The sequence below is a fragment of the Bufo bufo genome, chromosome 9, assembly GCF_905171765.1.
Source record: "Bufo bufo chromosome 9, aBufBuf1.1, whole genome shotgun sequence".
Lineage (NCBI taxonomy): Eukaryota > Metazoa > Chordata > Amphibia > Anura > Bufonidae > Bufo > Bufo bufo.
In genome coordinates this window covers 2,998,287-3,024,502 of record NC_053397.1, presented here as the reverse complement: position 1 = coordinate 3,024,502, position 26,216 = coordinate 2,998,287, and the positions used below count along the sequence as shown (strand labels likewise).

General features: G+C 50.9%; 1 protein-coding gene across 1 annotated transcript in view; it reads left to right on the top strand.

Moving 5' to 3' along the window:
• Positions 1 to 10,821: 10,821 nt before the first annotated feature.
• The window catches only part of CDHR4 (cadherin related family member 4), a 37,385-nt gene continuing 21,990 nt past the window's right edge, over positions 10,822 to 26,216 (top strand). The window contains exons 1-4 of the mRNA XM_040408333.1: positions 10,822 to 11,027; positions 19,948 to 20,141; positions 24,486 to 24,648; positions 25,076 to 25,167. Coding sequence (XP_040264267.1) covers positions 10,961 to 11,027; positions 19,948 to 20,141; positions 24,486 to 24,648; positions 25,076 to 25,167 — 516 coding nt within the window. The 5' untranslated portion in view covers positions 10,822 to 10,960. The remainder of the gene's footprint in view (positions 11,028 to 19,947; positions 20,142 to 24,485; positions 24,649 to 25,075; positions 25,168 to 26,216) is intronic.

Here is a 26,216-nt window from a genome sequence, read left to right as displayed (position 1 = left end):
TCTGTCCCCCTCCAGACCCCTCTGTCCCCCTCCAGACCACTCTGTCCCCCTCCAGACCACTCTGTCCCCCTCAAGACCATTCTGTCTCTCACCAGACCACTCTGTCCTTCTTCAGATTACTCTGTCCCCTACCAGACCCCTCTAGACCCCTCTGTCCCTCTCCAGACCACTCTTTCCCCCTCCAGACCACTCTCTCCCCTACCAGACCCCTCTAGACCCCTCTGCCCCTCTCCAGGCCCCTCTGTCCATCTCCAGACCCCTCTGTCCATCTCCAGACCCCTCTGTCCATCTCCAGACCCCTCTGTCCATCACCAGACCCCTCTGTCCCCTACCAGACCCTTCTGTCCCCTACCAGACCCCTCTGTCCCCTACCAGACCCCTCTGTCCCCTACCAGACCCCTCTGTCCCCTACCAGACCCCTCTGTCCCCCTCCAGACCCCTCTGTCCCCCTCCAGACCCCTCTGTCCCCCTCCAGACCCCTCTGTCCCCCTCCAGACCCCTCTGTCCCCCTCCAGACCCCTCTGTCCCCCTCCAGACCATTCTGTCCCTCTTCAGACCACTCTGTCCCCTACCAGACCACTCTGTCCTTCTTCAGATTACTCTGTCCCCTACCAGACCCCTCTGTCCCTCTCCAGACCACTCTGTCCCTCTCCAGACCACTCTGTCCCTCTCCAGACCACTCTGTCCCTCTCCAGACCACTCTGTCCCTCTTCAGACCACTCTGTCCCTCTTCAGACCACTCTGTCCTCTACCAGACCACTCTGTCCTTCTTCAGATTACTCTGTCCCCTACCAGACCCCTCTGTCCCTCTCCAGACCACTCTGTCCCTCTCCAGACCACTCTGTCCCTCTCCAGACCACTCTGTCCCTCTCCAGACCACTCTGTCCCTCTCCAGACCACTCTGTCCTCTACCAGACCACTCTGTCCCTCTTCAGACCACTCTCTCCCCTACCAGACCCCTCTAGACCACTCTGTCCCTCTCCAGACCACTCTGTCCCTCTCCAGACCACTCTGTCCTTCTCCAGACCACTCTGTCCCTCTCCAGACCCCTCTGTCCCTCTCCAGACCCCTCTGTCCCCCTCTAGACCCCTCTGTCCCCCTCTAGACCCCTCTGTCCCCCTCTAGACCCCTCTGCCCCCCTCTAGACCCCTCTGTCCATCTCCAGACCCCTCTGTCCATCTCCAGACCCCTCTGTCCATCTCCAGACCCCTCTGTCCATCTCCAGACCCCTCTGTCCATCTCCAGACCCCTTTGTCCATCTCCAGACCCCTCTGTCCATCTCCAGACCCCTCTGTCCATCTCCAGACTCCTCTGTCCTCTCTAGACTCCTTTGTCCTTTCTGAGCCCCACTGTTCTCCTCCGGACCCCTCTGCCCCCCCCCCCCCCCAGACTACTTTGTCCTCTCCATACCCCTCTGCCCCCCTCTAGATCCATCTGTCCTCCTCCAAACCTCTGTTTATAGCTTGCAGCATTTTCAAAGTGCAGCATTACTAAGTGCATCTGAGATATTCAGGAGGTAATCTGGAGGTGGATACAATCTAAAAAAAAAGTGAGATTTGTTTGTTTATAATCTTTCCCCTCTTTACAATGGCAGACCTGGTTCTGTGCAGGCAGGGCCGTCTTTAACAAGGGGCAAAAGGGGCAGCTGCCCCGGGCCCAGTTGCTCCTGGGGGGCCCAAGGAAGCTGCCTCTTGAGCCCTGCTTGCCACTGCCCCGGGTGTCAGGCTGTCAGCTACACAGGGGGTGCTGCCATGCCTGCCGGCACTCCAGGCAGCGTACTGTGAGCTGTGATTCTCTAGGACCTTAGATGACATCATCACCATGTGACCAGTAACCTAGCAATATTACTGGTCACATGGCTATGAGGTCATCAAGGTCCTACCAGGAGTGTTGTGACAGAAGTTTGCCTTAACTGTGGAGCTTTTTTTGTGAAGATTACATCAGAAAAAGGTGACAGGGGCTGTTATGCTAATATACTGTAAACTACTGTATAGTGGGGGCCTGTATAGTGTGGGGGGCTGTATACTGTGGGGGGCTGCATAGTGTATATTGTGGAGTGCTATACTGCTGTACTGTATACTGTGGGGGGGGGCTGTATACTGTATATTGTGGAGTGCTGTACTGTATACTGTGGGGGGCTGTATACTGTGCGTGCTGTATATTGTGGAGTTCTATACTGCTGTACTGTATAGTGTGTGGGGCTTTAAAGTGTGGGGTGCTGTATAGTGTGGGGTGCTGTATAGTGTGGGGGCCTGTATAGTGTATATTGTGGAGTACTGTACTGTATACTGTGGGGGGCTGTATACTGTGCGTGCTGTATATTGTCGAGTTCTATACTGCTGTACTGTATAGTGTGGGGTGCTGTATAGTGTGGGGGCCTGTATAGTGTATATTGTGGAGTGCTGTACTGTATACTGTGGGGGGGGGGCTGTATACTGTATATTGTGGAGTGCTGTACTGTATACTGTGGGGGGCTGTATATTGTGGAGTTCTATACTGCTGTACTGTATAGTGTGGGGGGCTTTATAGTGTGGGGTGCTGTATAGTGTATATTGTGGAGTGCTGTACTGTATACTGTGGGGGGGGCTGTTTACTGTATATTGTGGAGTGCTGTACTGTATACTGTGGGGGGCTGTATGCTGTGGGTGCTGTATATTGTGGAGTTCTATACTGCTGTACTTTATAGTGTGGGATGCTGTATCGTGTATAGTTTGGGGTGCTGTATACGGTGAGGTGCTTTACTGCTCTACTGTATACTGTGGGGTGCTGTATACTGTGGGCTGCTATACTGCTCTACTATATACTGTGGGGTACTGTATAGTGTGGGGTGCTGTATACTATAGGGTGCTATACTGCATACTGTGTGGTGCTGTATACTATAGGGTGCTATACTGCATACTGTGAGGTGCTGTATACTATAGGGTGCTATACTGCATACTGTGTGGTGCTGTATACTATAGGGTGCTATACTGCATACTGTGTGGTGCTGTATACTATAGGGTGCTATACTGCATACTGTGAGGTGCTGTATACTATAGGGTGCTATACTGCATACTGTGTGGTGCTGTATACTATAGGGTGCTATACTGCTTACTGTGGGGTGCTGGGGTGCACTGTAACACTAGGGTGAGGCGAGCGCCGGTCTCCTTCCTGCAGAGCGGTGCCCACTTCCAGCCTGAGCCCAGCTGCCCAGAGCACTGATCCTGAGCCGCTGGAGTCTTCAGAACTGGAAGTATTTACAGTCATTCACTGGACTCTACCAGATGTGTGGATTTTGTGTGTGTGTTGTGGTGGAGGGCGTGATTGCTGCTAAGGTGTGGGAAGGCAGGATCCAGGGGGCCCAAGTAAATTTTTGCCGAGGGTCCAATCAATATTAACGACGGCCCTCTGTGCAGGAATTGTTGTGCTTTTATTTAAGGTTCCACTCTTCGGAGGTTTGGATACTGTCTGATCTGTAGACAGCTCTCCATAATGCAGCAGGAAATCACATTTTTGAAATCTGAGATTTGTAAATTAACTGTTAAACAAACTCAGGCTGAGAACATTGCAATGCCACTGCCACAGAGGCCCCCTAGAAATGGAAGATGGGCTACTGTAGGTTCAGGTAGACTGAGAGTTGTGGATAGAAGGCATGTCCCACAGTCTGTGGCTCTCCATAATTCATTTGTAGCACTTTCAGAGTGCAAGAGCAACATGGAGGATGGCTCAGGCACAGTGGGTGAGAAACAATCATCTCCCATGCCTAAAGTATGTAAGACTCCAGCCAAAGACAAAAAGGAGAAGGTGAGGACTGATAGTAAGCAGCTGTTGGTGGGCGATTCCATCATAAGAGGTGGGAAGTTTGAGGAGAATGGTGTTGTGAGATGTCTCCCTGGTGCTACCGCTAGCAGGGATAGACGACGGATCCTTAATATTGTAAGGCAAGCAAAGCAGGAAAGGGAGGTGGATGTTATTGTCCATCTGGGGACAAACGATCTGGCTTGCAATGAGGTTTCAAAGGTGAAGGAAGCTTTTCACACACTTGGAAAGGATATACGGGAGGTTGCATCAACTGTTTCATTCTCTGCAGTTTTGCCTGTGCATAACCTTCAGCATGACAGGAAGATGCGCATTAAGAAATTCAATGTATGGCTTGGTGAATGGTGTCTGAACCAAGGGTTTGCCTTTGTGTCTCATGTTAGCTCTTGTTGGAATGGAAAAGAACTGTACAAGAAAGATGGTTTGCATCTTTCTCTCAAGGAAACGAATGTCCTCGGTGAACAGTTCCAAGTATTTGCTAAGGTGCATTTAAACTAGGAAAGGGGGGCAAAAGAGTGATAATCCAGCAGTCCGACTGCCCCCCCGGAACAATGCCAGAAGATGCCAGTAGCACATAGGTTAAGAAATGACAAGCTCAGATTCTTATCTACAAATGCTCGCAGTTTAGGGAATAAGATCAATGAACTTGAGGTTATAATGGCATCTGAGAATATAGATGTAGTGGCTGTTACTGAGACGTGGTTCAATGGGAGAAATGACTGGGATATAACAATACCAGGGTTCTCTCTATACAGGAAAGACAGAGAAGGCAAGAAGGGGGAGGGGTGGCCCTGTATGTGAAAGATAGCATAAAATCTAATTTGATACAAGTTAGCGAGAACAATTTAGAGTCAGTTTGGGTTACCACGCCGCTTGATAACCATGCAGTAACTCGTGTAGGTGTGATATATAGACCACCCGGCCAAGTCAAAGAATTAGATGATCTACTAGTGGAGGTAATAGCTAAAATGACATTGAAGGGGAAGTTATCATTATGGGAGACTTCAATCTTCCTGATGTAAACTGGAAAACCAAAATAGCTAGTTCTGCCAGGAGAACAGATATTCTAAACTCCCTACTGGGATTATCTCTACAGCAAGTAGTGGAGGAGCCAACCCGGAAGGAGGCCATTGTAGATTTAGTATTCACAAATGGGAATTTGGTATCTGATATTACTGTAGGGGAAAGCTTGGGATCTAGTGATCACCAGTCAGTGTGGTTTACTGTAAGTACAGTGACTGAGTCACACCACACAAAAACAAAAGTTTTAGATTTTAGAAAAACAGACTTTTCTAAAATTACGTTAGTGGTATACGAGTCCCTATCAGACTGGAACAGTTTCATTGGAGTCCAGGAGAAATAGGACTACTTAGGCACTATTGAAGGCAACAGAAGATTGCATTAGGCTTGTCAGTAAAAGCAAAAAAAGGAAGAGACCACTGTGGTACTCAGCAGAAGTGGCCCAAATCATTAAAAACAAAAAGATAGCATTTAGGAATTATAAAAATTAAACAAACGAGGATGACAAATTTATAAGATTAGGCAGAGAGAGGCCAAACAAGTTATAAGAGCTTCTAAAGCACAGGAAGAAGAGAAATTAGCTCAGTCAGGGAAAAAAGGCGAGAAGGCATTCTTCAGATACATAAAATGAAAAAAGGAAACTAAAACAAGGAATTACCAAATAAAAACAAAAGAAGGAAGGTATATGGAAGAAGATAAAGAACTAGCTGACGGCCTCAATGAATACTTCTGTTCAGTCTTTACAAAGGAAAATGAAGGAGAAGGACCTCAGTTAGGAAGGAAGACTAATGAATCTTTTGACGCATGTGTCTTTACAGAGGAAGAGGTTCTAAGTCAGCTGTCTAAAATTACTACAAATAAGTCACAGGGGCCTGATGGGATACACCCAAAGCTATTAGAAGAGCTCAGCGGTGAACTAGCAAAACCATTAACAGATTTATTTAACCAATCACTGGCAACAGGAGTCGTCCCAGAAGATTGGAAATTAGCAAATGTTGTGCCCATTCACAAGAAAGGTAGTAGGGAGGAATCGGGCAACTATAGGCCAGTAAGCCTGACATCAATAGTGGGAGATCGGGGGGGTGACGTCATTCCACGGACGTCGACGTAGACTGTTAAAACAAACACTAACTAAAAAATCTCTACCTCTCCCCTGCTCTCTTCACCAATGTGACCAATACATGTCTCTCCTTCTTAGAGAAGACCAGTTTGTGTAGACTTACATCTCTAGTACCCGGTCCACCGGAAGTGATTTCACTTCTGGTTGTTCGTTCACATGTGCAGAAGAGACGGGGCTTGTATATCGGATCAAAGGTCATAACCTATACTATATTTAAGATCGATACATATACAACATAACCTGTTTAGTAGCCTCGTTTAGGCAAATTAACATTAAATTAATTATAGATATGTAGACGCTTTGTATTTTGTACACCTCACTTCCGGTTTTGCGTTCCATGCTGGAACACATGGACACACGCGGACCGGAAGTGACGTTTCAAACACCGTTTTTGGCGCCAGATTTGGTTTTAAATAAGCCACTATCTTTAAAAGTGTATATGCTCCCGATGAAGGGGATTTATATATCCCCGAAACGCGTTGGGCCTTTTCCTCACCCTACCCTGATTGTCTGAATAAAGGATTTGACAATAAGTTCCAGCCCTAGGACTGCCGTTATTTCCTGATACCCTAGAAGCGAACCAGGCGCAGGAGGAAGGGTTTGGGGGTGTCTTGAGTTTATCCCCCATCTCTCCTCCTGGGTGAAGTGAGTACAATTACAATTCCATTTTATGGATGAATTTTGTATGGCTACAAGCCGTGTGGATTTTTCACTACATGATTACATTCCATTTCACCATAATTGAGTGACTCTGGTAAAAAATATATATTTTATTAAAAAACAAAACAAAATGTTCCTACCTTTTAAATATTTATGATGATATTTTATATGCAATCAAACTATGAGTGGCGCCCCCTGGTGATATAAAAAAACCCTCTTTTTATTATTATTTTTTTCTCTCATCAATAGTGGGGGAATTAATGGAAACCATACTCAAGGAGAGGATTGTGGAACATCTAAAATCCCATGGATTGAAAGATGAAAAACAGCATGGGTTTACTTCAGGGAGATCATGTCAAACTAATCTTATAGATTTTTTTGATTGGGTGACTAAAACAATAGATGGAGGAGGTGCAGTAGACATCGCTTATCTGGACTTCAGTAAGGCTTTTGATACTGTCCCACATAGAAGGCTTATCAATAAAGTGCAGTCTTTGGGCTTGGACTCCCATATTGTTGAATGGATTAGGCAGTGGCTGAGGGACAGACAACAGAGGGTTGTAGTCCATGGAGTACTGTATATTCAGACCAAGGTCTTGTTACCAGTGGGGTACCTCAGGGGTCTGTTCTGGGACCCATATTGTTTAATATCTTTATCAGTGAGATTGCAGAAGACCTCGATGGTAAGGTGGGTCTTTTTGCTGATGACACAAAGATTTGTAACAGGGTTGATGTTCCTGGAGGGATTCACCAAATGGAAAAGGATTTAGGAAAACTAGAGGAATGGTCAAAAATCTGGCAACTAAAATTTAATGTTGATAAGTGCAAGATAATGCACCTGGGACGTAAAAACCCAAGAGCAGAATATACAATCAGTGATACAGTCCTGACCTCAGTATCTGAGGAAAGGGATTTAGGGGTCATTATTTCAGAAGACTTAAAGGTAGGCAGACCATGTCATAGAGCAGCAGGAGATGCTAGCAGAATGCTGGGTGTATAGGGAGAGGCATTACCGGTAGACAGAGGGGGGCGCTCATGCCGCTCTACAGAGCACTAGTGAGACCTGATCTGGAGTATTGTGCTCAGTACTGGAGACCATATCTCCAGAAGGACATTGATACTCTGGAGAGAGTTCAGAGAAGAGCTACTAAACTGGTCCATGGATTGTAGGATAAAACTTACCAGGAAAGGTTAAAGGACCTTAACATGTAGAGCTCGGAAGAAAGACGAGACAGAGGGGAGATGAGAGAAACTGCTAAATACATAAAGGGAATCAACAAGGTAAAAGAGGAGAGAAGATTTACAGGAAGAAAAACTGCTACAAGAGGACATCGTTTTATATTAGAGGGGCAAAGGTTTAAAAGTAATATCAGGAAGTATTACTTTACTGAGAGAGTAGTGGATGCATGGAATAGCCTTCCTGCAGAAGTGGTAGCTGCAAATACAGTGGAGGAGGTTAAGCATGCATGGGATAGGCATAAGGCCATCCTTCATATAAGATAGGGCCGGGGGCTATCCATAGTATTTAGTATATTGGGCAGACTAGATGGGCCAAATGGTTCTTATCTGCCGACACATTCTAGGTTTCTATGTAAATCCTCCTCCTGGAAACCCCTCTCCCCTTCACCAGACCCCTCTATCCTCTCCAGACTCCTCAGTCCTCCTCCAGACTCCTCTGTCCTTCTCCTGGAAACCCCTCTGCCCTCCTTCAAAACCCTCTGTCCTCTCTAGACCCCTCTGTCCTCTGCCAGACCCCTCAGTACTCCACCAGACCCCTCAGTACTCCACCAGACCCCTCCGTCCTCTCTAGACCCCTCAGTACTCCACCAGACCCCTCTGTCCTCTGCCAGACCCCTCAGTACTCCACCAGACCCCTCTGTCCTCTCTAGACCCCTCTGTCCTCTCTAGACCCCTCAGTACTCCACCAGACCCCTCAGTACTCCACCAGACCCCTCAGTACTCCACCAGACCCCTCTGTCCTCTGCAGACCCCTCAGTACTCCACCAGACCCCTCAGTCCTCTCTAGACCCCTCAGTCCTCTGCCAGACCCCTCAGTACTCCACCAGACCCCTCTGTCCTCTCTAGACCCCTCAGTACTCCACCAGACCCCTCTGTCCTCTCTAGACCCCTCAGTACTCCACCAGACCCCTCTGTCCTCTCTAGACCCCTCAGTACTCCACCAGACCCCTCTGTCCTCTCTAGACCCCTCAGTACTCCACCAGACCCCTCTGTCCTCTCTAGACCCCTCAGTACTCCACCAGACCCCTCTGTCCTCTCTAGACCCCTCAGTACTCCACCAGACCCCTCTGTCCTCTCTAGACCCCTCAGTACTCCACCAGACCCCTCAGTCCTCTCTAGGCCCCTCAGTACTCCACCAGACCCCTCTGTCCTCTCTAGACCCCTCAGTACTCCACCAGACCCCTCTGTCGTCTCTAGACCCCTCAGTACTCCACCAGACCCCTCTGTCCTCTCTAGACCCCTCAGTACTCCACCAGACCACTCAGTACTCCACCAGACCCCTCTGTCCTCTCTAGACCCCTCAGTACTCCACCAGACCCCTCTGTCCTCTCTAGACCCCTCAGTACTCCACCAGACCCCTCTGTCCTCTCTAGACCCCTCAGTACTCCACCAGACCACTCAGTACTCCACCAGACCCCTCTGTCCTCTCTAGACCCCTCAGTACTCCACCAGACCCCTCTGTCCTCTCTAGACCCCTCAGTACTCCACCAGACCCCTCTGTCCTCTCTAGACCCCTCAGTACTCCACCAGACCCCTCTGTCCTCTCTAGACCCCTCAGTACTCCACCAGACCCCTCTGTCCTCTCTAGACCACTCAGTACTCCACCAGACCCCTCTGTCCTCTCTAGACCCCTCAGTACTCCACCAGACCCCTCTGTCCTCTCTAGACCCCTCAGTACTCCACCAGACCCCTCAGTCCTCTCTAGACCCCTCAGTACTCCACCAGACCCCTCTGTCCTCTCTAGACCCCTCAGTACTCCACCAGACCCCTCAGTCCTCTCTAGACCCCTCAGTACTCCACCAGACCCCTCCGTCCTCTCTAGACCCCTCAGTACTCCACCAGACCCCTCTGTCCTCTGCCAGACCCCTCAGTACTCCACCAGACCCCTCTGTCCTCTCTAGACCCCTCTGTCCTCTCTAGACCCCTCAGTACTCCACCAGACCCCTCAGTACTCCACCAGACCCCTCAGTACTCCACCAGACCCCTCTGTCCTCTGCAGACCCCTCAGTACTCCACCAGACCCCTCAGTCCTCTCTAGACCCCTCAGTCCTCTGCCAGACCCCTCAGTACTCCACCAGACCCCTCTGTCCCCTCTAGACCCCTCAGTACTCCACCAGACCCCTCTGTCCTCTCTAGACCCCTCAGTACTCCACCAGACCCCTCTGTCCTCTCTAGACCCCTCAGTACTCCACCAGACCCCTCTGTCCTCTCTAGACCCCTCAGTACTCCACCAGACCCCTCTGTCCTCTCTAGACCCCTCAGTACTCCACCAGACCCCTCAGTCCTCTCTAGGCCCCTCAGTACTCCACCAGACCCCTCTGTCCTCTCTAGACCCCTCAGTACTCCACCAGACCCCTCTGTCCTCTCTAGACCCCTCAGTACTCCACCAGACCCCTCTGTCCTCTCTAGACCCCTCAGTACTCCACCAGACCCCTCTGTCCTCTCTAGACCCCTCAGTACTCCACCAGACCCCTCTGTCCTCTCTAGACCCCTCAGTACTCCACCAGACCCCTCAGTCCTCTCTAGGCCCCTCAGTACTCCACCAGACCCCTCTGTCCTCTCTAGACCCCTCAGTACTCCACCAGACCCCTCTGTCCTCTCTAGACCCCTCAGTACTCCACCAGACCCCTCTGTCCTCTCTAGACCCCTCAGTACTCCACCAGACCCCTCAGTACTCCACCAGACCCCTCTGTCCTCTCTAGACCCCTCAGTCCTCCACCAGACCCCTCTGTCCTCTCTAGACCCCTTAGTCCTCCACCAGACCCCTCAGTACTCCACCAGACCCCTCAGTACTCCACCAGACCCCTCAGTCCTCTCTAGACCCCTCAGTACTCCACCAGACCCCTCTGTCCTCTCTAGACCCCTCAGTACTCCACCAGACCCCTTTCCCGGATGGTGCCCTGTATACCCCCGAGCAGGTGAGCTCCTGCAGGTTGGGGGCAGGGGCAGTAGACAGGAGGCCGCTCCCTGCCCCTCCTGTGTTTACCCCCTGGAGTTCCCAGGACAACAGACGGAGCAGAGCCGAGTGTTGTTAGTTACCTGCAGTCACTACTATCCCCATCAGGAGCGCCACAGTCATCACCCTCATCAGGTGAACCTGTCAGAGGGGGACACCAGAAAATCATGGGGCCTGTACCCCTGGTGCTGCACCTCGCGGCCCTCTGCTTCATCTGCTCCGTCCACGGACAGGGTAAGAGTCCCATGGGGCCGGGGAAGTAGTACTGTGCGCCCCCCATAACCGCATAGGAGGCTGGGGAAGTAATACTGTGCTTCCTGCTGTTGGCTGGATTTAGTAGTATTATTGACACTATATTGCGGTGTGCTGTGGGCTCTCTTGCAGTATTTTCGGCAGTATATGCCGGTGTACAGTGGGCTGTATTTTGTAGTATTTTAGGCAGTATATGGCGGTGTGCTGTAGGCTGTATTTAGTAGTATTGTTGTCAGTATATAGCGGTGTTCTCTGGGCTGTAGTAAGTATTGTTGGCAGTATATGTTGGTATGCTGTGGGCTGCATGTAGTAGTATTGTTGGCAGTATATGGCAGTGTGCTGTGGGCTGTATTTAGTAGTATTGTCGGTAGTATACTGCGGTGTGCTTTATTTAGTAGCATTTTTGGTAGTACACGGTTGGCTGTATTTAGTAGTATTGTCATCAGTATATGGCGGTGTGCCTTGGGCTGTAGTGTGTAGTATTGTCGGCACTATATGGCGGTGTCCTGTTGGCTGTATTTAGTAGTATTGTCGGCAGTATGTGGCGGTGTGCTGTGAGCTCTATGTAGTAGTATTGGGGCAGTATGTGGCGGTGTGCTGTGAGCTCTATGTAGTAGTATTGGGGCAGTATGTGGCGGTGTGCTGTGAGCTCTATGTAGTAGTATTGGGGCAGTATGTGGCGGTGTGCTGTGAGCTCTATGTAGTAGTATTGGGGCAGTATGTGGCGGTGGGCTGTAGTTTGTAGTATTGTCGGCAGTATGTGGCGGTGTGCTGGGAGCTGTAGTTTGTAGTATTGTCGGCAGTATGTGGCGGTGTGCTGTGAGCTGTAGTTTGTAGTATTGTCGGCAGTATGTGGCGGTGTGCTGTGAGCTGTAGTATTGTCGGCAGTATGTGGCGGTGTGCTGTGAGCTGTAGTATTGTCGGCAGTATGTGGCGGTGTGCTGTGAGCTCTATGTAGTAGTATTGGGGCAGTATGTGGGAGTGTGCTGTGGGCTGTAGTTTGTAGTATTGTCGGCAGTATGTGGCGGTGTGCTGTGAGCTGTAGTTTGTAGTATTGTCGGCAGTATGTGGCGGTGTGCTGTGAGCTGTAGTATTGTCGGCAGTATGTGGCGGTGTGCTGTGAGCTGTAGTATTGTCGGCAGTATGTGGCGGTGTGCTGTGAGCTCTATGTAGTAGTATTGGGGCAGTATGTGGCGGTGTGCTGTGAGCTGTAGTATTGTCGGCAGTATGTGGCGGTGTGCTGTGAGCTGTAGTATTGTTGGCAGTATGTGGCGGTGTGCTGTGAGCTCTATGTAGTAGTATTGTCGGCAGTATGTGGCGGTGTGCTGTGAGCTGTAGTATTGTCGGCAGTATGTGGCAGTGTGCTGTGAGCTGTAGTATTGTCGGCAGTATGTGGCGGTGTGCTGTGAGCTGTAGTATTGTCGGCAGTATGTGGCGGTGTGCTGTGAGCTGTAGTATTGTCGGCAGTATGTGGGAGTGTGCTGTGGGCTGTAGTTTGCAATATTGTCGGCACTATATGGCGGTAGTATTGTTGTGGCACGTTATCGCGGTAGGGCTTATATTATGGAAGTCGTGAAGTATTATTCCACCACATGTCCGAGCGCGTACAGCGGAGAGAAGCCGTGTGACCGCAGTATGCGGGAGTGTGCTGTGGGCTGTATTTAGTAGTATTGTTGGCAGTATGTGGCGGTGTGCTGTGAGCTGTAGTTTGTAGTATTGTCGGCAGTATGTGGCGGTGTGCTGGGAGCTGTAGTTTGTAGTATTGTCAGCAGTATGTGGCGGTGTGCTGTGAGCTCCATGTAGTAGTATTGGGGCAGTATGTGGCGGTGTGCTGTGAGCTCTATGTAGTAGTATTGGGGCAGTATGTGGCGGTGTGCTGTGAGCTCTATGTAGTAGTATTGGGGCAGTATGTGGGAGTGTGCTGTGGGCTGTAGTTTGTAGTATTGTTGGCAGTATGTGGCGGTGTGCTGTGAGCTGTAGTATTGTCGGCAGTATGTGGCGGTGTGCTGTGAGCTCCATGTAGTAGTATTGGGGCAGTATGTGGCGGTGTGCTGTGAGCTCTATGTAGTAGTATTGGGGCAGTATGTGGCGGTGTGCTGTGAGCTCTATGTAGTAGTATTGGGGCAGTATGTGGGAGTGTGCTGTGGGCTGTAGTTTGTAGTATTGTTGGCAGTATGTGGCGGTGTGCTGTGGGCTGTAGTTTGTAGTATTGTCGGCAGTATGTGGCGGTGTGCTGGGAGCTGTAGTTTGTAGTATTGTCGGCAGTATGTGGCGGTGTGCTGTGAGCTGTAGTTTGTAGTATTGTCGGCAGTATGTGGCGGTGTGCTGTGAGCTGTAGTATTGTTGGCAGTATGTGGCGGTGTGCTGTGAGCTGTAGTATTGTCGGCAGTATGTGGCGGTGTGCTGTGAGCTCTATGTAGTAGTATTGGGGCAGTATGTGGCGGTGTGCTGTGAGCTCTATGTAGTAGTATTGGGGCAGTATGTGGCGGTGTGCTGTGAGCTCTATGTAGTAGTATTGGGGCAGTATGTGGCGGTGTGCTGTGGGCTGTAGTTTGTAGTATTGTCGGCAGTATGTGGCGGTGTGCTGTGAGCTGTAGTTTGTAGTATTGTTGGCAGTATGTGGCGGTGTGCTGTGAGCTGTAGTATTGTCGGCAGTATGTGGCGGTGTGCTGTGAGCTGTAGTATTGTCGGCAGTATGTGGCGGTGTGCTGTGAGCTCTATGTAGTAGTATTGGGGCAGTATGTGGGAGTGTGCTGTGGGCTGTAGTTTGTAGTATTGTCGGCAGTATGTGGCGGTGTGCTGTGAGCTGTAGTTTGTAGTATTGTCGGCAGTATGTGGCGGTGTGCTGTGAGCTGTAGTATTGTCGGCAGTATGTGGCGGTGTGCTGTGAGCTGTAGTATTGTCGGCAGTATGTGGCGGTGTGCTGTGAGCTGTAGTATTGTCGGCAGTATGTGGCGGTGTGCTGGGAGCTGTAGTTTGTAGTATTGTCGGCAGTATGTGGCGGTGTGCTGTGAGCTGTAGTATTGTCGGCAGTATGTGGCGGTGTGCTGTGAGCTCTATGTAGTAGTATTGGGGCAGTATGTGGCGGTGTGCTGTGAGCTGTAGTATTGTCGGCAGTATGTGGCGGTGTGCTGTGAGCTCTATGTAGTAGTATTGGGGCAGTATGTGGCGGTGTGCTGTGAGCTGTAGTATTGTCGGCAGTATGTGGCAGTGTGCTGTGAGCTGTAGTATTGTCGGCAGTATGTGGCGGTGTGCTGTGAGCTGTAGTATTGTCGGCAGTATGTGGGAGTGTGCTGTGGGCTGTAGTTTGCAATATTGTCGGCACTATATGGCGGTAGTATTGTTGTGGCACGTTATCGCGGTAGGGCTTATATTATGGAAGTCGTGAAGTATTATTCCACCACATGTCCGAGCGCGTACAGCGGAGAGAAGCCGTGTGACCGCAGTATGCGGGAGTGTGCTGTGGGCTGTATTTAGTAGTATTGTTGGCAGTATGTGGCGGTGTGCTGTAGTTTGTAGTATTGTTGGCAGTATGTGGCGGTGTGTTGTGGGCTTTATTTAGTAGTATTGTTGGCAGTATGTGGCGGTGTGCTGTGAGCTGTAGTTTGTAGTATTGTCGGCAGTATGTGGCGGTGTGCTGGGAGCTGTAGTTTGTAGTATTGTCAGCAGTATGTGGCGGTGTGCTGTGAGCTGTAGTATTGTCGGCAGTATGTGGCGGTGTGCTGTGAGCTGTAGTATTGTCGGCAGTATGTGGCGGTGTGCTGTGAGCTCCATGTAGTAGTATTGGGGCAGTATGTGGCGGTGTGCTGTGAGCTCTATGTAGTAGTATTGGGGCAGTATGTGGCGGTGTGCTGTGAGCTGTAGTATTGTCGGCAGTATGTGGCGGTGTGCTGTGAGCTCCATGTAGTAGTATTGGGGCAGTATGTGGCGGTGTGCTGTGAGCGCTATGTAGTAGTATTGGGGCAGTATGTGGCTGTGTGCTGTAGTTTGTAGTATTGTCGGCAGTATGTGGCAGTGTGCTGTGAGCTCTATGTAGTAGTATTTAGGCAGTATGCGGGAGTGTACTGTGGGCTGTATTTAGTAGTATTGTTGGCAGTATGTGGCGGTGTGCTGTGAGCTGTAGTTTGTAGTATTGTTGGCAGTATGTGGCGGTGTGTTGTGGGCTGTATTTAGTAGTATTGTTGGCAGTATGTGGCGGTGTGCTGTGAGCTGTAGTTTGTAGTATTGTTGGCAGTATGTGGCGGTGTGCTGTGAGCTGTAGTTTGTAGTATTGTCGGCAGTATGTGGCGGTGTGCTGTGAGCTGTAGTATTGTCGGCAGTATGTGGCGGTGTGCTGGGAGCTGTAGTTTGTAGTATTGTCGGCAGTATGTGGCGGTGTGCTGTGAGCTCTATGTAGTAGTATTGGGGCAGTATGTGGCGGTGTGCTGTGAGCTCTATGTAGTAGTATTGGGGCAGTATGTGGCGGTGTGCTGTGAGCTCTATGTAGTAGTATTGGGGCAGTATGTGGCGGTGTGCTGTGAGCTGTAGTATTGTTGGCAGTATGTGGCGGTGTGCTGTGCTGTAGTATTGTCGGCAGTATGTGGCGGTGTGCTGTGCTGTAGTATTGTCGGCAGTATGTGGCGGTGTGCTGGGAGCTGTAGTTTGTAGTATTGTCAGCAGTATGTGGCGGTGTGCTGTGAGCTGTAGTATTGTCGGCAGTATGTGGCGGTGTGCTGTGAGCTCCATGTAGTAGTATTGGGGCAGTATGTGGCGGTGTGCTGTGAGCTCTATGTAGTAGTATTGGGGCAGTATGTGGCAGTGTGCTGTGAGCTCTATGTAGTAGTATTTAGGCAGTATGCGGGAGTGTACTGTGGGCTGTATTTAGTAGTATTGTTGGCAGTATGTGGCGGTGTGCTGTGAGCTGTAGTTTGTAGTATTGTTGGCAGTATGTGGCGGTGTGTTGTGGGCTGTATTTAGTAGTATTGTTGGCAGTATGTGGCGGTGTGCTGTGAGCTGTAGTTTGTAGTATTGTTGGCAGTATGTGGCGGTGTGCTGGGAGCTGTAGTTTGTAGTATTGTTGGCAGTATGTGGCGGTGTGCTGTGAGCTGTAGTTTGTAGTATTGTCGGCAGTATGTGGCGGTGTGCTGTGAGCTGTAGTATTGTCGGCAGTATGTGGCGGTGTGCTGGGAGCTGTAGTTTGTAGTATTGTCGGCAGTATGTGGCGGTGTGCTGTGAGCTTTAGTATTGTCGGCAGTATGTGGCGGTGTGCTGTGAGCTCTATGTAGTAGTATTGGGGCAGTATGTGGCGGTGTGCTGTGAGCTCTATGTAGTAGTATTGGGGCAGTATGTGGCGGTGTGCTGTGAGCTCTATGTAGTAGTATTGGGGCAGTATGTGGCGGTGTGCTGTGAGCTCTATGTAGTAGTATTGGGGCAGTATGTGGCGGAGTGCTGTGGGCTGTAGTTTGTAGTATTGTCGGCAGTATGTGGCGGTGTGCTGGGAGCTGTAGTTTGTAGTATTGTCGGCAGTATGTGGCGGTGTGCTGTGAGCTGTAGTTTGTAGTATTGTCGGCAGTATGTGGCGGTGTGCTGTGAGCTGTAGTATTGTCGGCAGTATGTGGCGGTGTGCTGTGAGCTGTAGTATTGTTGGCAGTATGTGGCGGTGTGCTGTGTGCTGTAGTATTGTCGGCAGTATGTGGCGGTGTGCTGTGAGCTCTATGTAGTAGTATTGTCGGCAGTATGTGGCGGTGTGCTGTAGTATTGTCGGCAGTATGTGGCGGTGTGCTGTGAGCTGTAGTATTGTCGGCAGTATGTGGCGGTGTGCTGTGTGCTGTAGTATTGTCGGCAGTATGTGGCGGTGTGCTGTGAGCTCTATGTAGTAGTATTGGGGCAGTATGTGGCGGTGTGCTGTGAGCTCTATGTAGTAGTATTGGGGCAGTATGTGGGAGTGTACTGTGGGCTGTAGTATTGTCGGCAGTATGTGGCGGTGTGCTGTGTGCTGTAGTATTGTCGGCAGTATGTGGCGGTGTGCTGTGAGCTCTATGTAGTAGTATTGGGGCAGTATGTGGCGGTGTGCTGTGAGCTGTAGTATTGTCGGCAGTATGTGGCGGTGTGCTGTGAGCTGTAATATTGTCGGCAGTATGTGGCGGTGTGCTGTGAGCTGTAGTATTGTCGGCAGTATGTGGCGGTGTGCTGTGAGCTGTAGTATTGTCGGCAGTATGTGGCGGTGTGCTGGGAGCTGTAGTTTGTAGTATTGTCGGCAGTATGTGGCGGTGTGCTGTGAGCTGTAGTATTGTCGGCAGTATGTGGGAGTGTGCTGTGGGCTGTAGTTTGCAATATTGTCGGCACTATATGGCGGTAGTATTGTTGTGGCACGTTATCGCGGTAGGGCTTATATTATGGAAGACGTGAAGTATTATTCCACCACATGTCCGAGCGCGTACAGCGGAGAGAAGCCGTGTGACCGCAGTATGCGGGAGTGTGCTGTGGGCTGTATTTAGTAGTATTGTTGGCAGTATGTGGCGGTGTGCTGTGAGCTGTAGTATTGTCGGCAGTATGTGGCGGTGTGCTGTGAGCTGTAGTATTGTCGGCAGTATGTGGCGGTGTGCTGTGAGCTGTAGTATTGTCGGCAGTATGTGGCGGTGTGCTGGGAGCTGTAGTTTGTAGTATTGTCGGCAGTATGTGGCGGTGTGCTGTGAGCTGTAGTATTGTCGGCAGTATGTGGCGGTGTGCTGTGAGCTCTATGTAGTAGTATTGGGGCAGTATGTGGCGGTGTGCTGTGAGCTGTAGTATTGTCGGCAGTATGTGGCAGTGTGCTGTGAGCTGTAGTATTGTCGGCAGTATGTGGCGGTGTGCTGTGAGCTGTAGTATTGTCGGCAGTATGTGGCGGTGTGCTGTGAGCTGTAGTATTGTCGGCAGTATGTGGCGGTGTGCTGTGAGCTGTAGTATTGTCGGCAGTATGTGGCGGTGTGCTGTGAGCTGTAGTATTGTCGGCAGTATGTGGCGGTGTGCTGTGAGCTCTATGTAGTAGTATTGGGGCAGTATGTGGCGGTGTGCTGTGAGCTGTAGTATTGTCGGCAGTATGTGGCAGTGTGCTGTGAGCTGTAGTATTGTCGGCAGTATGTGGCGGTGTGCTGTGAGCTGTAGTATTGTCGGCAGTATGTGGCGGTGTGCTGTGAGCTGTAGTATTGTCGGCAGTATGTGGGAGTGTGCTGTGGGCTGTAGTTTGCAATATTGTCGGCACTATATGGCGGTAGTATTGTTGTGGCACGTTATCGCGGTAGGACTTATATTATGGAAGTCGTGAAGTATTATTCCACCACATGTCCGAGCGCGTACAGCGGAGAGAAGCCGTGTGACCGCAGTATGCGGGAGTGTGCTGTGGGCTGTATTTAGTAGTATTGTCGGCAGTATGTGGCGGTGTGCTGTGAGCTGTAGTATTGTCGGCAGTATGTGGCGGTGTGCTGTGAGCTGTAGTATTGTCGGCAGTATGTGGCGGTGTGCTGTGAGCTCTATGTAGTAGTATTGGGGCAGTATGTGGCGGTGTGCTGTGAGCTGTAGTATTGTCGGCAGTATGTGGCGGTGTGCTGTGAGCTCTATGTAGTAGTATTGGGGCAGTATGTGGCGGTGTGCTGTGAGCTGTAGTATTGTCGGCAGTATGTGGCAGTGTGCTGTGAGCTGTAGTATTGTCGGCAGTATGTGGCGGTGTGCTGTGAGCTGTAGTATTGTCGGCAGTATGTGGCGGTGTGCTGTGAGCTCTATGTAGTAGTATTGGGGCAGTATGTGGCGGTGTGCTGTGAGCTGTAGTATTGTCGGCAGTATGTGGCAGTGTGCTGTGAGCTGTAGTATTGTCGGCAGTATGTGGCGGTGTGCTGTGAGCTGTAGTATTGTCGGCAGTATGTGGCGGTGTGCTGGGAGCTGTAGTTTGTAGTATTGTCGGCAGTATGTGGCGGTGTGCTGTGAGCTGTAGTATTGTCGGCAGTATGTGGCGGTGTGCTGTGAGCTCTATGTAGTAGTATTGGGGCAGTATGTGGCGGTGTGCTGTGAGCTGTAGTATTGTCGGCAGTATGTGGCGGTGTGCTGTGAGCTGTAGTATTGTCGGCAGTATGTGGCGGTGTGCTGTGAGCTCTATGTAGTAGTATTGGGGCAGTATGTGGCGGTGTGCTGTGAGCTGTAGTATTGTCGGCAGTATGTGGCAGTGTGCTGTGAGCTGTAGTATTGTCGGCAGTATGTGGCGGTGTGCTGTGAGCTGTAGTATTGTCGGCAGTATGTGGGAGTGTGCTGTGGGCTGTAGTTTGCAATATTGTCGGCACTATATGGCGGTAGTATTGTTGTGGCACGTTATCGCGGTAGGGCTTATATTATGGAAGTCGTGAAGTATTATTCCACCACATGTCCGAGCGCGTACAGCGGAGAGAAGCCGTGTGACCGCAGTATGCGGGAGTGTGCTGTGGGCTGTATTTAGTAGTATTGTTGGCAGTATGTGGCGGTGTGCTGTGAGCTGTAGTATTGTCGGCAGTATGTGGCAGTGTGCTGTGAGCTGTAGTATTGTCGGCAGTATGTGGCGGTGTGCTGTGAGCTGTAGTATTGTCGGCAGTATGTGGGAGTGTGCTGTGGGCTGTAGTTTGCAATATTGTCGGCACTATATGGCGGTAGTATTGTTGTGGCACGTTATCGCGGTAGGGCTTATATTATGGAAGTCGTGAAGTATTATTCCACCACATGTCCGAGCGCGTACAGCGGAGAGAAGCCGTGTGACCGCAGGTTCTGGTAACGATGCAGAACAGAACCTCCTGCTTCCCTCCATCATCACTTCCCATAATCATGGCGCTATTACAAAGAGGGGTGTGGCTTACCACACAGAGGGGAGGGACTTATTACACATAGGGGAGGGGCCTGTGATTTTGATTCTCTTCTCCTGTGGTAGCGGAATTTCCGGATCTGCCGGCCGTAGTGACCGTTCCTGAGAGCTCCTCCCCGGGCACCTTGGTGCACAGCTTCACCCTGGTGAACTGCAGCAGCAACAACCCTACCGTCACCATCAGCAGAGTCTCCCCCACGGCCACTTACTTCAACACCCCAACACAGTCCAAAGCCGGAGCTGGGGAATTCACTTTACAGGTAAGTGACCACAGAGGTGGTACTGTGCAATGTCCTGTACACAGAAGATACGTGGTACTGTGCAGTGTCCTGTACACAGAAGATACGTGGTACTGTGCAGTGTCCTGTACACAGGAGAGAAGTGGTACAGTGCAGTGTCCTGTACACAGGAGAGAAGTGGTACAGTGCAGTGTCCTGTACACAGGAGAGAAGTGGTACTGTGCAGTGTCCTGTACACAGGAGAGAAGTGGTACTGTGCAGTGTCCTGTACACAGGAGAGAAGTGGTACTGTGCAGTGTCCTGTACACAGGAGAGAAGTGGTACAGTGCAGTGTCCTGTACACAGGAGAGAAGTGGTACTGTGCAGTGTCCTGTACACAGGAGAGAAGTGGTACTGTGCAGTGTCCTGTACACAGGAGAGAAGTGGTACTGTGCAGTGTCCTGTACACAGGAGAGAAGTGGTACAGTGCAGTGTCCTGTACACAGGAGAGAAGTAGTACAGTGCAGTGTCCTGTACACAGGAGAGACGTGGTACTGTGCAGTGTCCTGTACACAGAAGATATGTGGTACTGTGCAGTGTCCTGTACACAGAAGATACGTGGTACTGTGCAGTGTCCTGTATAAAGGAGAGAAGTGGTACAGTGCAGTGTCCTGTACACAGGAGAGAAGTGGTACAGTGCAGTGTCCTGTACACAGGAGAGACGTGGTACTGTGCAGTGTCCTGTACACAGGAGAGAAGTGGTACAGTGCAGTGTCCTGTACACAGGAGAGAAGTGGTACAGTGCAGTGTCCTGTACACAGGAGAGAAGTGGTACAGTGCAGTGTCCTGTACACAGGAGAGACGTGGTACTGTGCAGTGTCCTGTACACAGGAGAGAAGTGGTACAGTGCAGTGTCCTGTACACAGGAGAGACGTGGTACAGTGCAGTGTCCTGTACACAGGAGAGACGTGGTACAGTGCAGTGTCCTGTACACAGGAGAGAAGTGGTACAGTGCAGTGTCCTGTACACAGGAGAGAAGTAGTACAGTGCAGTGTCCTGTACACAGGAGAGACGTGGTACTGTGCAGTGTCCTGTACACAGAAGATATGTGGTACTGTGCAGTGTCCTGTACACAGAAGATACGTGGTACTGTGCAGTGTCCTGTATAAAGGAGAGAAGTGGTACAGTGCAGTGTCCTGTACACAGGAGAGAAGTGGTACAGTGCAGTGTCCTGTACACAGGAGAGACGTGGTACAGTGCAGTATCCTGTACACAGGAGAGACGTGGTACAGTGCAGTGTCCTGTACACAGGAGAGAAGTGGTACAGTGCAGTGTCCTGTACACAGGAGAGAAGTGGTACAGTGCAGTGTCCTGTATACAGGAGAGACGTGGTACAGTGCAGTGTCCTGTACACAGGAGAGACGTGGTACAGTGCAGTGTCCTGTACACAGGAGAGACGTGGTACAGTGCAGTGTCCTGTACACAGGAGAGACGTGGTACAGTGCAGTGTCCTGTACACAGGAGAGACGTGGTACTGTGCAGTGTCCTGTACACAGGAGAGACGTGGTACTGTGCAGTGTCCTGTACACAGGAGAGACGTGGTACTGTGCAGTGTCCTGTACACAGGAGAGAAGTAGTACAGTGCAGTGTCCTGTACACAGGAGAGACGTGGTACTGTGCAGTGTCCTGTACACAGAAGATATGTGGTACTGTGCAGTGTCCTGTACACAGAAGATACGTGGTACTGTGCAGTGTCCTGTATAAAGGAGAGAAGTGGTACAGTGCAGTGTCCTGTACACAGGAGAGACGTGGTACAGTGCAGTGTCCTGTACACAGGAGAGACGTGGTACAGTGCAGTGTCCTGTACACAGGAGAGAAGTGGTACTGTGCAGTGTCCTGTACACAGGAGAGACGTGGTACAGTGCAGTGTCCTGTACACAGGAGAGACGTGGTACTGTGCAGTGTCCTGTACACAGGAGAGAAGTGGTACAGTGCAGTGTCCTGTACACAGGAGAGACGTGGTACAGTGCAGTGTCCTGTACACAGGAGAAAAGTGGTACAGTGCAGTGTCCTGTATACAGGAGAGTAGCACTATGCACTGTTCAATATACTGGAGAGTGGTACTGTGCACTGTCCAATATACTGGAGAGTAGTACTGTGCCGCATCCAGTATACAGAAGAGAAGTAGTACTGTGCACTATACAGGAGAGTAGTACTGTGCAGCATCCGGTATACAGGAGAGAAGTAGTACTGTGCTGCATCCAGTATACAGGAGAGAAGTAGTACTGTGCTGCATCCAGTATACAGAAGATACGTGGTACTGTGCAGTCTCCTGTACACAGAAGATACGTGGTACTGTGCAGTGTCCTGTATACAGGAGAGAAGTAGCACTGTGTAGTTTCCTGTACACAGGAGAAAAGTGGTACTGTGCAGCGTCCTGTATACAGGAGAGAAGTAGCACTGTGTAGTGTCCTGTACACAGGAGAAAAGTGGTACTGTGCAGCGTCCTGTATACAGGAGAGTAGTACTATGTACTGTTCAATATACTGGGGAGTAGTACTGTGCACTGTCCAATATACTGGAGAGTAGTACTGTGCCGCATCCAGTATACAGAAGAGAAGTAGTACTGTGCTGCATCCAGTATACAGTAGTACTGTGCACTATACAGTATACAGGAGAGTAGTATTGTGCAGCATCCGGTATACAGGAGAGAAGTAGTACTATGCTGCATCCAGTACACAGGAGAGAAGTAGTACTGTGCTGCATCCAGTATACAGGAGAGAAGTAGTACTGTGCTGTATACAGTAGTAGTGTGCACTATACAGTATACAGGAGAGTAGTACTGTGCAGCATTCGGTATACAGGAGAGAAGTAGTACTGTGCTGCATCCAGTATACAGGAGAGAAGTAGTACTGTGCTGCATCCAGTATACAGGAGAGAAGTAGTACTGTGCTGCATCCAGTATACAGGAGAGAAGTAGTACTGTGCTGCATCCAGTATACAGGAGAGAAGTAGTACTGTGCTGCATCCAGTGTACGGGAGAGAAGTAGTACTGTGCTGCATCCAGTATGCAGGAGAGAAATAGTACTGTGCACTGTCCAGTATACAGGAGAGAAGTAGTACTGTGCTGCATCCAGTATACAGGAGAGAAGTAGCACTGTGCTGTATACAGTATGCAGGAGAGAAGTAGTACTGTGCACTGTCCAGTATACAGGAGATAAGTAGTACTGTGCAGCGTCCTGTGTACAGGAGAGTAGTACTGTGCAGCGTCCAGTATACAGGAGAGACGTGGTACTGTGCACTGTCCAGTATACAGAAGAGAAGTAGTACTGTGCAGCATCCGGTATACAGGAGAGAAGTAGTACTGTGCAGCATCCGGTATACAGGAGAGAAGTAGTTCTGTGCTGCATCCAGTATACAGGAGAGAAGTAGTACTGTGCTGCATCCAGTATACAGTAGTACTGTGCACTATACAGTATACAGGAGAGTAGTACTGTGCTGCATCCAGTATACAGGAGAGAAGTAGTACTGTGCTGCATCCAGTATACAGGAGAGAAGTAGTACTGTGCTGCATCCAGTATACAGGAGAGAAGTAGTACTGTGCTGCATCCAGTATGCAGGAGAGAAGTAGTACTGTGCACTGTCCAGTACACAGGAGAGAAGTAGTACTGTGCAGTGTCCTGTACACAGGAGAGAAGTGGTACTGTGCAGCGTCCAGTATACAGGAGAGACATGGTACTGTGCAGTGTTCTGTATACAGGAGAGACGTGGTACTGTGCACTGTCCAGTATACAGAAGAGAAGTAGTACTGTGCAGCATCCGGTATACAGGAGAGAAGTAGTACTGTGCAGCATCCGGTATACAGGAGAGAAGTAGTTCTGTGCTGCATCCAGTATACAGGAGAGAAGTAGTACTGTGCTGCATCCAGTATACAGTAGTACTGTGCACTATACAGTATACAGGAGAGTAGTACTGTGCTGCATCCAGTATACAGGAGAGAAGTAGTACTGTGCTGCATCCAGTATACAGGAGAGAAGTAGTACTGTGCTGCATCCAGTATACAGGAGAGAAGTAGTACTGTGCTGCATCCAGTATGCAGGAGAGAAGTAGTACTGTGCACTGTCCAGTATACAGGAGATAAGTAGTACTGTGCAGCGTCCTGTGTACAGGAGAGTAGTACTGTGCAGCGTCCAGTATACAGGAGAGACATGGTACTGTGCAGTGTTCTGTATACAGGAGAGACGTGGTACTGTGCACTGTCCAGTATACAGAAGAGAAGTAGTACTGTGCACTGTCCAGTATACAGGAGAGAAGTAGTACTGTGCAGCATCCGGTATACAGGAGAGAAGTAGTACTGTGCACTGACCACAGTCCTGTCCTTGTCAGATCACGCTCAGCAGCTCGGCGACTCTGAACGCAGACGTGGTGAACGAGTACGTTCTGGAGCTCACGGCGCAGTGCGGCAATGAAATCGCCACCGGTCAGCTGTTTGTTACGGTCAGTGACGATATCTCAGAACCGCAGTGTGAACCACAGTTCTCCAGCCAAGGTAAGAAGAGAACCAGCCTGAAGATGATGGGGATGATTGTTATTTCTATCTGTAATCTGCTGGGTGGCAGCGTGACTCCATTCATTGCGATTTCCTGTGATGTCAGCAGCGCTGCCATCCAGAGACTGTTAACCTGCCCTGATAGAGAAGATTCCCAAAGCTGAGGGTTTGTTACAGGGTATCAGTACAGACAGCACTGATGCGTTGTAACAAGTCTTCAGCTGTGTGAGCAGGACCAGGGCAGAACAGGTTTTCAGCCTCTAGATGTAAATATGAAAGTTTTTCTTCACTGACAGCAAGCAGAGATCCTGAAAATGTTGATTTGCTTGATTGGATGAGCTGTGGGGTGAAGTGGCCCCGTAGGGTCTTATGATGCAGTTTGCGCTGTGGGGGTCATGTGACTGATGGCGTGCTGCTCTCCCCTCAGTTGGAGACACGGTGCAGGTGTATTCCAGCGTTCCTGCCTCCAGCACCATATACACAGTTGTCTTACGGCAGCCAAAGAACACTCCGGTGACGGTAAGTGACCCCCGCTAACTCTGCCCACCGCTGCGCTGTCCCCGTCCCCACTGAATGTGAACAGGGCGAAACCAAAACAAAGCGTTCCTGTGGTTTCCAGGGAATGTCACGTGAAGCGTAATAACGCTATATCTGGCCTGTATGTGATCTATAGCCAAAGTTAACACCTCCTGCCTCTGCGGCCGCTGCTCCCCCTCCTCCTCCTGCCTCTGCGGCCGCTGCTCCCCCTCCTCCTCCTGCCTCTGCGGCCGCTGCTCCCCCTCCTCCTGCCTCTGCGGCCGCTGCTCCCCCTCCTCCTGCCTCTGCTCCTCCTGCCTCTGCTCCTCCTGCCTCTGCAGTCACTGCTCCTCCTGCCTCTGCAGTGCTGCTCCCTCCTCCTGCCTCTGCAGCCGCTGCTCCTCCTCCTCCTCCTGCCTCTGCGGCCGCTGCTCCTCCTCCTCCTGCCTCTGCGGCCGCTGCTCCTCCTCCTCCTGCCTCTGCGGCCGCTGCTCCTCCTCCTCCTGCCTCTGCGGCCGCTGCTCCTCCTCCTCCTGCCTCTGCGGCCGCTGCTCCTCCTCCTCCTGCCTCTGCGGCCGCTGCTCCTCCTGCCTCTGCAGCCGCTGCTCCTCCTCCTCCTGCAGTTCTGCTCCTCCTCCCTCTGCAGTGCTGCTCCTCCTCCCTCTGCAGTGCTGCTCCCTCCTCCTGCCTCTGCGGTCACTGCTCCTCATCCTGCAGTGCTGCTCCCTCCTCCTGCCTCTGCGGTCATTGCTCCTCCTCGAGTGCTGCTCCTCCTCCTGCGGCCGCTGCTCCTCCTGCCTCTGCGGTCGCTGCTCCCCCTCCTCCTGCCTCTGCGGCCGCTGCTCCCCCTCCTCCTCCTGCCTCTGCGGCCGCTGCTCCTCCTCCTCCTGCCTCTGCGTCCGCTGCTCCCCCTCCTCCTGCCTCTGCGGCCGCTGCTCCCCCTCCTCCTGCCTCTGCGGCCGCTGCTCCCTCTCCTCCTGCCTCTGCGGCCGCTGCTCCCCCTCCTCCTGCCTCTGCGGCCGCTGCTCCCCCTCCTCCTGCCTCTGCGGCCG